This window comes from Astyanax mexicanus, chromosome 6 (assembly GCF_023375975.1).
Source record: "Astyanax mexicanus isolate ESR-SI-001 chromosome 6, AstMex3_surface, whole genome shotgun sequence".
Taxonomy (NCBI): Eukaryota; Metazoa; Chordata; class Actinopteri; order Characiformes; family Acestrorhamphidae; genus Astyanax; species Astyanax mexicanus.
This window is the reverse complement of record NC_064413.1, coordinates 26,301,283-26,313,725: the sequence shown is the minus strand read 5'-3', so window position 1 is coordinate 26,313,725 and position 12,443 is coordinate 26,301,283. Positions and strand designations below refer to the sequence as shown.

General features: G+C 37.8%; 1 protein-coding gene across 4 annotated transcripts in view; it reads left to right on the top strand.

Annotated features, from left to right (window-relative positions):
- The window catches only part of ptpn6 (protein tyrosine phosphatase non-receptor type 6), a 50,079-nt gene extending 38,143 nt beyond the window's left edge, over nt 1-11,936 (top strand). For all 4 annotated transcript variants that reach the window (XM_007256884.4, XM_022673815.2, XM_007256883.4 and 1 more), the window contains 7 exons: nt 1,058-1,204; nt 1,912-2,043; nt 3,744-3,898; nt 4,783-4,850; nt 8,355-8,506; nt 9,449-9,519; nt 11,559-11,936. In XM_007256884.4, the coding sequence (XP_007256946.3) occupies nt 1,058-1,204; nt 1,912-2,043; nt 3,744-3,898; nt 4,783-4,850; nt 8,355-8,506; nt 9,449-9,519; nt 11,559-11,661 (828 nt within the window). In that variant the 3' untranslated portion in view covers nt 11,662-11,936. The remainder of the gene's footprint in view (nt 1-1,057; nt 1,205-1,911; nt 2,044-3,743; nt 3,899-4,782; nt 4,851-8,354; nt 8,507-9,448; nt 9,520-11,558) is intronic.
- The last annotated feature ends 507 nt before the right edge of the window (nt 11,937-12,443 follow it).

The window sequence follows — 12,443 nt, the reverse complement described above, 5'->3', positions numbered from 1 at the left end:
TTCTTGGGGTCACAAATTCTCCAAAACAACCATCAGGCGCTATCTACATGCCAACAAGCTGTTTGAGAGGCATGCACAGAAGAAACCATTTCTCACTCACAATCATAAACGCAAACGTTTGGAGTTTGCTAAGCGGTACTGGGACTTCAACTGGGACCGTGTGCTTTGGTCAGATGAAACAAAGATAGAGCTTTTTGGCAACAAATGCTCTAAGTGGGTAACACAAGAGCTGAGTATGCAGAAAAGCACCTCATGCCCACTGTGAAATACGGCGGGGGATCAGTGATGCTGTGGGCCTGTTTCTCTTCTAAAGGCCCTGGGAACCTTGTTAGGGTGCATGGCATCATGAATGCTCTAAAATACCAGGACATTTTAAAACTAAATCTGGTGGCTTCTGCCCGAAAGCTGAAGATGGGTCGTCACTGGGTCTTTCAGCAAGATAATGACCCTAAACATGTGGCCAAATCTACACAGAAATGGTTCACCGCACACAGAATCAAGCTCCTCCCATGGCCATCTCAGTCCCCAGACCTCAACCCCATTGAAAACCTGTGGGGTGAGCTGAAGAGGAGAGTGCAGAGGAGAGGACCCAGGTCATTGGATGATTTAGAGAGAATGTGCAAAGAGGAATGGTCAAAGATCCCTCTTTCTGTATTCTCCCATCTTGTGAAACATTACAGGAGAAGATTAGGTGCTGTTTTGTTGGCAAAAGGGGGTTGTACAAAGTATTAACATCAGGGGTGCTAATAATTGTGGCACACATGATTTGATGTTAAATAATTATTTCTTAATGTGGGATTTTTTTCCTACTGAATAAATTCACTTAGTTAAAGGTTGTATTTTACTCTTTTTTTCCATCGTGGTCCTATATTATTTTGAACAAAACTCAATTTATGAGAAGCTAAAGAACACATCTTAACCAGGGGTGCCAATAATTATGGAGGGCACTGTATAATAAAACAGGCAATCCATTTCATCTCTCCACTCAGACACAATAACATGCTATCTGTAGCTTTATACCCTAACAGTCCTGTTCCATTGTCATTTCTCTCTGTAGAATAAAATGTGTGAGATTGGTCCCCAGAAAGTCTACATTGCTTGTCAAGGATGTCTTGCAACAACGGTCAACGATTTCTGGCAAATGGTGTGGCAGGAGGAGACGCACGTCATAGTCATGACCACGAGGGAGGTGGAGAAAGGACGGGTCAGTGTCTTCACACTCACATCTCATTTACAATATTGGATCTTTGAAGTGCACTCTGCTGTCATTTAGACCTTCCAGTTGAAGTTATAGTATTGTCCAAAATATTCTATAGACAAAATATGTAGAGGGACCAAAAAAGCTTTAATGTATGAATATTAAATATGTGAAAAATATTCAGGCAGTATTTAACAATGTTGTCCTCATTTTGATTCTCTGCAGTCATTTGGTAGCCAATTTTCACTCACTTTCCCAGGTCTTTCTTTCTTTTACCAAGTAGTATATGTGTAAAACAGCTGATGGTTTCCTACCAATGTGCGATAAGCTCCAGTTTGGTAGTTAGCTGAGGTGGTCCAGTTTGTTTTTAAGGCAATGGCAAAGAAATGATAAAAGCATAAGCATTAGCTTTTAGCCTAAAGTTAATACCTATTTGCTTACCTAACTTTACTACAAGTAATTTGAACAGATACTTACTTTTATATTTACTTTTGTTTTGATTGGGTGTTTAGGAACCAAAAGTGGTTCTTCTATGGATTTACGGAACTATGTTCGTTAAGACTTTATGGTATTTAAAAATGTGCCTGGTGTTGAGGAATAGCTCTCTTATAAGTAGATCTAATAGATAATAGCTAGTGATACACTGAGGTAATGTGAGTTGAGATGTTCAGATGTTTGTTTAGATGATGCTCTGTGACCTTTTTCTCATGTAGAATAAGTGTGTGCCATACTGGCCGGACCCTGGAGCCTCCAAAGAATTTGGCAGATACGTGGTGATGTCGTTGTCTGAGAGAGATGCCACTGACTACAAGGTCAGAGTGATGGAGCTGGCACCTCTTGATCAGGTAGAAACACTTCTCCACTCATTATTAAACCTGGAACAGGCTACACAGATTACACATGCTGCTTCCATTTGACATCGTTTAAATCGTTTACTCATTCTGTATTCCTAATACTTTTCAGTTAATATCACACAGATTATTGTGTGTATCATGTGGACTATTTTTTGATGTTCTCTTTTTTATTAATATGAAAACTACATAGACCACAGAGTCAAGTAAAATCAGTGCATATTTTTTTCAGTCTGTTCTGTAAGATCAAAAGCTGTTGATGTACCAAAGGACTTCTCTCTAATTTAGGTTTATGTGGTTTATAGCATGAAGACATTCTCACATCTGCAATACTTACTATAACAGTGATGCACTCAATCAAACCAGATAATGGAGAGAATTAATGGAAAACTCCAATAACCACTAAATGACTAGAATAGATTTTCTCACTCTCTCTCCATTACACTGCACTCCATCATATTAACCTCTTTGGAGGACACATTATCGATTTCAATCATTCAATTTCTACTTCTCAATGAGACTGTGTCTTCTAAGCAACACATTACATTATATTACAGCCCACTGGTGTAAGTGGGGATGGGGGAGGTTGTGGGATAATGACTTTCCTTGGCAGTGTCCTGTGATCACTTATAATGGACCAACACAAAACTATACTGCAACAGATGAGCTTCTGTCTCTGACTGTACATCTACAAGGTGACCAGCTAGGTAGGAGTGTCTGATAGATCCAGTGTTTAAAAACACTGCTCTTTTCAGCACAACACCCACTAACACATGAACACGATGTCAGTGTCACTGCCGTGCTGAGAATGACCCACCATCCAAATATTACCTACCCTGTGGTGGTCCTGTAGGGTTCTGACCATTGAAAAACAGTTTTAATGGAAGATAACAAAGTATGCAAAGCAACAGATGGACTACTGTCTGTAATTATAGATCTATAATTACTCCTGTATGGTCAGTAGGTCTGATAAAATGGAGAGTAAGTGTAGACAGAGAGTTGTAGAACGTAGGACTTCATAACATTCACATTGAATTGTGTACAATTAAATTAATTGCACAAACTCTCTGCAGCTATTGTAGATGCTCTTTCTATCTGGTGTTCTACTAGATCCTGGTTGTACTGGTCCAGTGACTAGTAAGGCCACTGTTAGTCTTTTTCCACCACAATAACTCTGGTTCTGGAACTGGTTCCGTTCAGACTTATAAGAACCTTGGTGCTTTTTAGCAAACCAGCTCGCGTTTGCACCAGTTTTAGTATAACTGAAAATACGCCATCAACAGACAGAGTTGCACAATGGCTCTTGGTTTCCACTGAAGAACCTACAATATTTAAGTTCCAGCTGGGAACAAACGTTTCTGGTTCCAGAAACTATTTTTGTTGGTGGAAATGTGCCAAATTGTTTAAAATTAGGTGAGCGAACCAGAATAGAGCATGTTCCCTGTTGGTGAAAAAGGGCTATCTGTAACACTTAACCCATTGTCAGACTCATAAAATTAGTTTGGGATGACTTTTGTTTTGTGATATGCTTCATTATCATAGACTATCATAGTAGTCTTTAAAAGATGTGTCTTCTGTTGTTGTAGCAAAAAATCAGTAGGTGTATAAGTATTACTTTTAATTGGTAAATGGTAAGCTGCCGTATGTAGGTTACGGTCTCAGTCTGCCTGTTTGCTGTGGTGTGCTGTTTGCAGAGTGAGGCACCGCGAGAGATTTGGCACTATCAGTATCTGAGCTGGCCTGATCATGGTGTCCCACAAGAGCCGGGTGGTGTGCTGAGCTTTCTCACGCAGGTCAACAACAAACAGATGGAGTTCGCTTCAGCAGGACCCATGATCATCCACTGCAGGTGAGAACCATCACTTTAGAAACAAATTTCAACTACATTCAACTGTTCCAAACATTGTTTTTAACAGCCTTGTGATTTGACCTGATCACATTATTAACCAGTCAGTTTGTTAAAGTCAGTTTAAAAAAAAATATTGCAAGCATCTATATTTTTTATTGCAAACTGTTGATGAAAGCATGAGAGATAAGAGATTAAACTTCTAGGCTTTTTTTCTTGAATTCTAAAATATTTATCTAAAATGTATTTTGTAGCAAAGTCCATTAGAAAATCAAGCAATATTTAAATTAACACATTTTTTGTTAAATGACTATTGTGCTACTGACAGATAGGTAAAATACATTGCATTTATTAACCTTACATATTAATCATGTTCATATAATGATCAAAATGAAGATAAAATGCTTATTTAGAAACTAGATGTCCCCAAAGTTTTGATGGCCCAAGATGTATTATTTTAAAAGCACAAAAACTGTGTTTTTACAATATTTAAGACTGGGAGTGAAAAGAACAGAATTAGTGATAATACCAGTGGAAGGAGATCAAGAAAAGTCATTTGTTCTTATATATTCATCCGTTCATTCATTTATTCATTTGTTTATTTATTAATCAGTTCATTCATTCATCTTCCTTTCGTTCCATCTTTATTACCTTACAAGAAAAAAAATGCCACATTAAATACACACACAATTATTCCATATAGACAAATAGCGTGTTGACTGGAAAAGTGTAAATTACTGATTGCAGCCATTGCATCCACAGTAATCCAGTGGCATCTTTACATTCAGGGAAAACATTGTGAAATTTGATTGGCAGGAATTGCTGTAAAGCAGTGGCAGTAATGGTAGCAGAAGCTGTAATAATGTAAATATGATGTTTATCTTCAGTGCTGGCATTGGTCGAACAGGAACCATTGTGGTCATCGACATGCTAATAGAAACAATCGACACTAAAGGTGGGCCTCTCTCTTTCTTCTCTCTTTCTTTCTTTGTCTCAGTAACTCTCAGTATCTCATGCTTTACAATTCCTCTTCAATTTCTGGTTGTCATCTACTGTTCTTTGTCTGATTTGTCATACTTTTGGTCACATAAACACTAAATATCGGGTAATAATCAGTATGCATTCTGGTAAGTGAGAAGGGTTAGAGGAAGATTCCAGTGTGGTGAATAGGTTTGGCTAGCTCTGTGTTCTTTTAGACCCTGTGGAATGTGCTGGACCTGAAAGAGCTCTGAGGAAGCTTCAACAGATCTAAGTAGGCTCCAACACATAAATGAGATACTGTATCTCTTATTTGTCTCTTATTAGAGCTAGACTGAAAACATGTCTGTTTAGAACAGCTCAGCAGGGTGACAGGATGCTTCTAGGCGTATTCTTGGCAAGAGTTCAATAAAAAAATCAAGATCAGTAACACAGAAATTCCCCCAGCAAGGGTTCATACAGAGGTCAACCTTCAGAGGTTTACCTTTATTTCAGATCAGCCTACAAGTTAATAATCTAGTTTATAAGCTTAAGATGTTAAATATAGAGATTGTATCTCTACAATAGGCTATCTGAAACTTTATTCAGTGTGCTGATATTTTTATATGTTGCAAACAATGAAATTATCAGTACAATGTAGCATAAGAAAAATAGAAATAAAAAAATGGAAAATAGAAAAATACATGTAAAGGGCTTAAAAATGTTTTAAAAGCAAACAGTTGTGACAGTAACCCACAAACAACCTGGTTAAAAAAGGATGTGTTTAGGCTGCAGGCAAATCGGATGTGTTTCTCAAATTGGATCTCTTGCGAGAACTGTCTGGACTGTTATTTCCAAGTGAACAGATTAGTGTGTTTGGTCATCAAAAAAAAAGATCCACATTTAATAATTTACCTTTGATGCTCTCCTTATACCCTCACACTTCCATCATTCTGGGTTTGATGAGGTTTTTATTGGTCATGTTGGGAGTGACACAAATAAAACACTGAAATCCAATTGCAGCTGCAAGACTGAGATGAGGGTTTCTTGCTGTCCGGACTGTATGCCAAAAATCTGATTTGGACTGGCAGTCTGAACATAACCAAATAAACTCATCTCACTAAACTTTTGGCTCTATTTTGATATGATAAAATGTTTTAAGTGTAAATTGCTGTACAAAAAAAGCAATGTAAATGTAAACTTACATAATATTGTACACTATTATTGTATATTGTATTATACTTGTACTGTACATTTAAATTCTTCTCTTCAACGCAAAAAGGGTCAGAGGGTTAAGGGTTTTGCTCAATTGCCCAGAGGCACCACAGCTCCACATTCAGCATCATCTACGGAGTACCCTACGGGGCAGTTTCCCATACAGGAAGCCTAATCTTGAACTACACAGCATTTCGGATGGAGATTTTCCACTAAAAAAACAATATGGTCTACGACTAGGTTTAATACCTTTTCTGAAAACTGACCATATATCCCTATCTGGACAAGATTAGTTTTTCAGAGGGTCCTGGGGTAATTTTCTCTTTTATAGGGGGTCTTTTGTGATCTTATTCCCACCTGGAACGTCCATGTACATGTTTTTCCCAGACGTCCTCTGAGGAAATTACAGGCTGAATTATCTACTGTTTTTTGCTGAACTCCGTGGTCGTTCAGTAATTTTATTCCCGTCTGAACGGACAACTCTTGAGTTTCGTCAACTTGTGTTTAATAAAATAGCTATTTGTCCACTGCCACAAACCATAATTACACTTTGGGCGTGCGTTTCCACGGAGATCCACATAAACACAACAGCGAGTGGAATTGGAGGAGCTACTAAACGTGATGTCACGTAACCGAGAAAGCCAAAAAAAGTTAATCCCGCCCAGATAGGGCTTATGTGTCTATAAAAATCATTGTCTTATTTACTGAGAGCAGAATTAGGCAGCAATGCCTAAGCAAACATAACATAGACATCACTGGAACAACAGAGTAACACATGGTCAGTTGTGTTATGGGAAATGTCAGTGCTGCAGGTCATTTACCCCCAGCTGTGAACATCTGCTTTCTCTGACCGATTAAGGTGGTAATACAGACACGCTGATGGGTTCGTTGGTTGTAAAGCATTAAGTTTAACAGTTCATAGCAGGTCAAGAGTTTCAGTGTGGCCGGTTTCACTCCCCCACACCACCACACATTCCTCCAGTGCTCTCTGTTCCCTGTGTCTTTAGTTCATTACAGGACTAAAAACACCATTTAGCATTTAAGTTTTTAGCACATTTTACCAATGCTCCAACATTCACTGCATTGTGTTGACTGTTCTTTTACTGCTCTATTTAATTGGTAAAATAAACCAAGAGCTCTGCGTTAATGCAGTGCATGCTCCCAGAGAGCATAATTTGTCTTACTGTCCCTTTATCACCCAGCATGATGCTAGCTAGCACTGTCATCTGTTAGCTGACATAACATTAGCAGCAGTTTGAAAAGATTTAGTGGCTTGCTTTATGAGACTAGAAGGAAGCACATGCTAAGCTTCATCCTCCCAGGACTAGCACCACTGTGTGTATCCACTGAGTGGGAATTAAATTAGGAAGAATTAGTAAGAGAATCTGTGGAAAAACAGTTTATGCCACACAAGTCATTCTTGCAGTTTGAGTGGCAGTTATTATTTTAAATGTTTTGTCTTGATTTGTAGTTAAATATACTCCATCTTTTCACTGTCACTAATCTTTCACTTTCTGACATAAGGTGAATATGGCAGTTCGTTTTATTGTTTTTTTTTATCTATAATTTTATTTCTAATTGTTTTTCACATTTTCTCCCCAATTTACATGGCCAATTACCCAACATGCTCATTAGGACTCCCCCCATCACTAGTGATGCCCCAACACCAGTAGTGTGAAGACTAGCACATGCCTCCTCCGATACATGTGAAGTCAAGTCAGCCACTGCATCTTTTCTAACTGCTGCTGATGCAGCTTTACCGAGTAGTATCACAGCACGCTCAGAGGAAATCGCAGCGACTCAGTTCTGATACATCAGCTCACAGATGACTTGTGCTGCGGACATCACCCTTTAAAGTGATGTGGGGAGAGAGTGCCATCTACCCCCCCAGAAAGAGCAAGTCCAATTGTGTTCTCTCAGGGCTCTGGTAGCCTATGGCAAGCTACATAAACAGGATTCGAACCAGCGATCTCCTGATTATAATGTCAGTGTCAAGCCTGCTGGACCACTCGGACCACTCATCTTAAGGTTTAGTTTGAAAAGTTTTTTTGCGCGATGATGTTTTACTAGCATTGTTCAATATATGATCAAGGTGATGTGAGACTCAGTAAAAGAGTATAATATAATATAAAATAGTCTAACAAAATATGAATGGCACACACACAGTACATATTAATACACACCTACCGTACAAGCATACTAAAACAAATTCAGTTGTATAATGCAATTAAAAAGTATACATAAATAACATATGCTGTTGGTATTTTAATATTTGATGTGTGTACAGGTGTGGAGTGTGACATTGACATCCAGAAATGTATTCTGATGGTACGTGAGCAGCGGTCCGGCATGGTGCAGACTGAGGCGCAGTACAGGTTCATCTACCTGGCTGTACAGCAGCACATCGAGTCCGAGAAAGTCAAACAAGTGGCCTGCAAGGTGAGAGGAATGGAGGAACTGTGGAAGAGATGACTTGAATATACAGTATGATAGAAATGTCTGAGAAGTCAAATGCATAGTTTGTAAAATAATATATAAAGATATATTCATGTATTAAGATGAAGCAGAGCAAATTCAACAGATACAGCTCTGGAAAAAAGAGACCACTTAAAAATGATGAGTTTCTTTGATTTTACCAAATTGATAACCTCTGGAATATAATGAAGAGGAAGATGGATGATCACAAGCCATCAAACCGAACTGAACTGCTTGAATTTTTGCACCAGGAGTGGCATAAAGTTATTCAAAAGCAGTGTGTAAGACTGGTGTAGGAGAATATGCACATATGCATGAAAACTGTAATTAAAAACCAGGGTTATTCCACCAAATATTCATTTCTGAACTCTTAAAACTTTATGAATATGAACTTGTTTTCTTTGCATTAGATGGGTTCTCAGTAGACTGCTGGTCACATATTTGGAACAGTCTAATGAGGCTTTGTGATGATGTCATGCACAGGCGTCATGTGATGACACTGATGGGTGAAATTTGAATTTTAAAACATTTTAGAACACTTTAAAAGTGCAAACTCTAAAATAAAGTATTTTGTCTTGCATTATCACTGTTTTAATGCATTTTTAATGCATTCTTTAAATGGGCTTTGGACAGTTGTGCCGTTATTGCCATGGAGGATCGCCAAGGATACATTCGTTGTGTTCTTTAAATCGCTCCATACTATATACTGTATTTCCTATCCGTACATCAATGGACCTTCATTCAATGATGTAGTGGTCAAGAAATACAGCCACCCAGGCGTGCAGCCTACACTTTGGACTGCAGCTAATGAGAGAGCCAATTGCTTAAAATGAAGAGAACAGAGGAAATGCTTTGGTGTTGTATCGGTTATTTTTAACCGTATTTCTCTTTTGTGTTTTATTCCAGGAAACAGAGACTGAGTATGGAAATTTGTCCTTACAGCCCAAACACCAGAAAGCAAGTCGTAAAGTCTCCAAGTGAGTATGGGACACACACACATGCGCACATACACTTATACACATACTGCTGTTACATTCTGGCCGTTAGCCTTTCAGTTCAAGGTTCAGTGTTCTCTCAGTCACGTAGTTTGTCTGCTTACCCATGCATTACACATGCAGTTCAGAGATTGTGCAACATCCTTTCGAGAGAGAGGGAAAGGGAGGGGGAATGTATTGAGCAGTTTTTAACTCTGGCTCTGGTATTCAGTTCTTTGCTAATCAGCCTAAGTCTTAATAATTGACAGTTGGACATTGGCAGGGTTCTCTGTATCAATTCAGTTGCTTGGCCATAATATGTTATAGTGTTGCCAAAGCATTAAAATTAATAAAATAAAATAAAAATACAACTTATCAGTCAACATGAACATACATTCATTATGAACAATTCATTATGGTTACTCAGAAAAAGTAGGGTCCTGCTCTGAAATAATAGGTATTAACAGGAGGTTTGTCCCTGCCTGTGTTGTTCTTGGAAGGCTTTATACTAGGCTTTACCCTAGTTTTTGGCAGAGATTTGAGGACTTTATTGCATTCATTCACAAGAACATTAGTGAGGTCAGGTCATGCTTCACAAGGCCAAGGAACGTCACACTCCTCAGCATAGTGCCCAGAGTTTCAAATTCTAATATTCTTTCTCTGAAGATTGCATGGCTATGTTGTTGCATTTACCTCATGTTACCTTATGTCACCTTAAACATGCAGCAGGCAGACAGGTTCAAAGGTTGAGGTAAGCATGAAGTTAAACAACATAATGCAAACATGCATGCCCTTCATGTGCAGATTCAGCCGCAATGTGGAGTTCAGCTCCAGATTTTGTTCTGAGCTGCTACTATTTTCTGTCCTTCCTGAAACATGCTGTAAACACTTTAAAGTGGACTGTTCCTCAAGAAGCATAAATCATTTGACAAGCTAAACAATGCACATCTGGTTTGTGGCGTCATTCACTCTTCTCCCATATATATTAACCAGAAAGGATAAAGGCATTTTTACATTGTTCTAAAGCAGACCATTGCACTAATGCACAGTGCATGAGCATATATTATTAGCTAAAGGCAGTTCCATCATTGTCAGTATCATTATCGTCAGGTCACAAGTAAGGAAGTTTAAGTTTAAGGTTCAAGGATGTTGGTCCTTTTCAGCTGTACTATGTATGACTGACCCACATGTGACCCATATCCCTCAAACACAGACCCTCTTTCACAAGCTTTCCTTGCCTTAAAAATACTGCCATAATCATCAGCATAAGCTGATTTTCAGTCTCCGTATGAGCAGAACCATGGGAACATGCATTTATGCTACATTATTCCACATCATTGTCTTCATAATATATGCCACAGTGCACTTTAATTCAAACTTTAATGCAGCTTTCACTAAGTAAATTAATTCCATCATGCATTGTAAGCTTTAAGAAAGTAAATAGCTGTGTCATTATTTACAAATGCTAAGAAATTATATTGATATTTAAAATCATTTTGAGGTGCTAAATCATCTGAAAGGATTGACATTTGACACAAAATAAACAAATACTGTATAAAGTTTAATTGTGTTTTGTACTTCATAGATGAAATGCTAAAGCACAAGCACATGATGAATAAGCCTGCAGTGTGGGGCTATAGGTTGGAGTAATGAGGCCAAGCTAGTGTGTATTTAAAACACACACACACAAAAAACATGTACATACACACAAACATTTAGACATGGTCTCTTTCCACAGGCTCCACTACTGGTGATTTCACTAGCGGAGTGCAAAAATATTTTTCTTATTAGTTTTAATCTGCAATATAAACAAGTTGGGTCAGAGAATTCTGTGAACTACCCCTTTTTTTGTCATTTATAGGGCAGTTCAGATTTATAAGTGATATAATATGCTGTTTTTACTGAAAATTACTGACTTTAGAATACTGGGCTATTATATATGAGCTTGTCTTATCAACACAGATGTAACTTTCAGTTGGTGGTGGAATTAAGTGATATCTAATATATCAATACTAATCATGAACCTCTTTAATATTCCACAGGAATAAGGAAGACGTGTACGAGAATCTGGGAGCAAAGGGAAAGAAAGATGTCAAAAAACAAAAATCAGAAGAAAAGAAGGGTGGCTCTGTGAGAAAACGATAAAACCAGAGAAAATCAATTTGTATAGCACCTTTTTACTTTTCAAAATGAACCCTCTAAAATGTTAATTTAACTGAGCCTGTTACTGTGGAGGAGAAAGGTAAAAAAAAAATCCAGTTCCTGCTAGCACAGCGTTTGATCTTGTTTGCATTTGATATGAAGTTGATTTATTGCTTGCCTCTGATGACACTGTATACTGTAATTTTTATACAAATGGATTCAAACAGATTTGCCCCTTTATGCAGTTCTAATTTTAAATAAAATATTTCCTGAACATATGTGTGGCTATTGCAGTTGATTATTGGACAAGTTATTAAGTGAAATCTATTGTTTATTGTTGTTGGTTACAGTTCTGGGGTGCGTCATAAAAAAGATATCAACTTTTTCAGATGTACTGATCAGTCATAAAATTAGCACCACTTGTGAAGTAAAAAAAAACATTACTATACTTATTGATCTAAATTTAAAGTGGCATTTGTCAATGAGTAGCAAGTCCACATGACAGGACAGCTTTAAAGTTCTTGTGGATTCCTTGCCTGGTCAGATCTGTTGTGGCAGCACAAGCTCAAAAAAATGACATCCAAGTAGTGCTGGGCAGTATGGCCAAAAATGCATATCATAATATTTTTCAAGACTTTCACGGTATATCACAGTATTTTTTTTTTTTTGCACCACTGGGCTATAATATAGGTTTGTGAGTTGCTCTACTGCTAGGAGTATATATAATATAAAACACCAAGGCTTTAAATTAAGGCTTTTATTAGTATTGGGTTTACTTTGTCCCA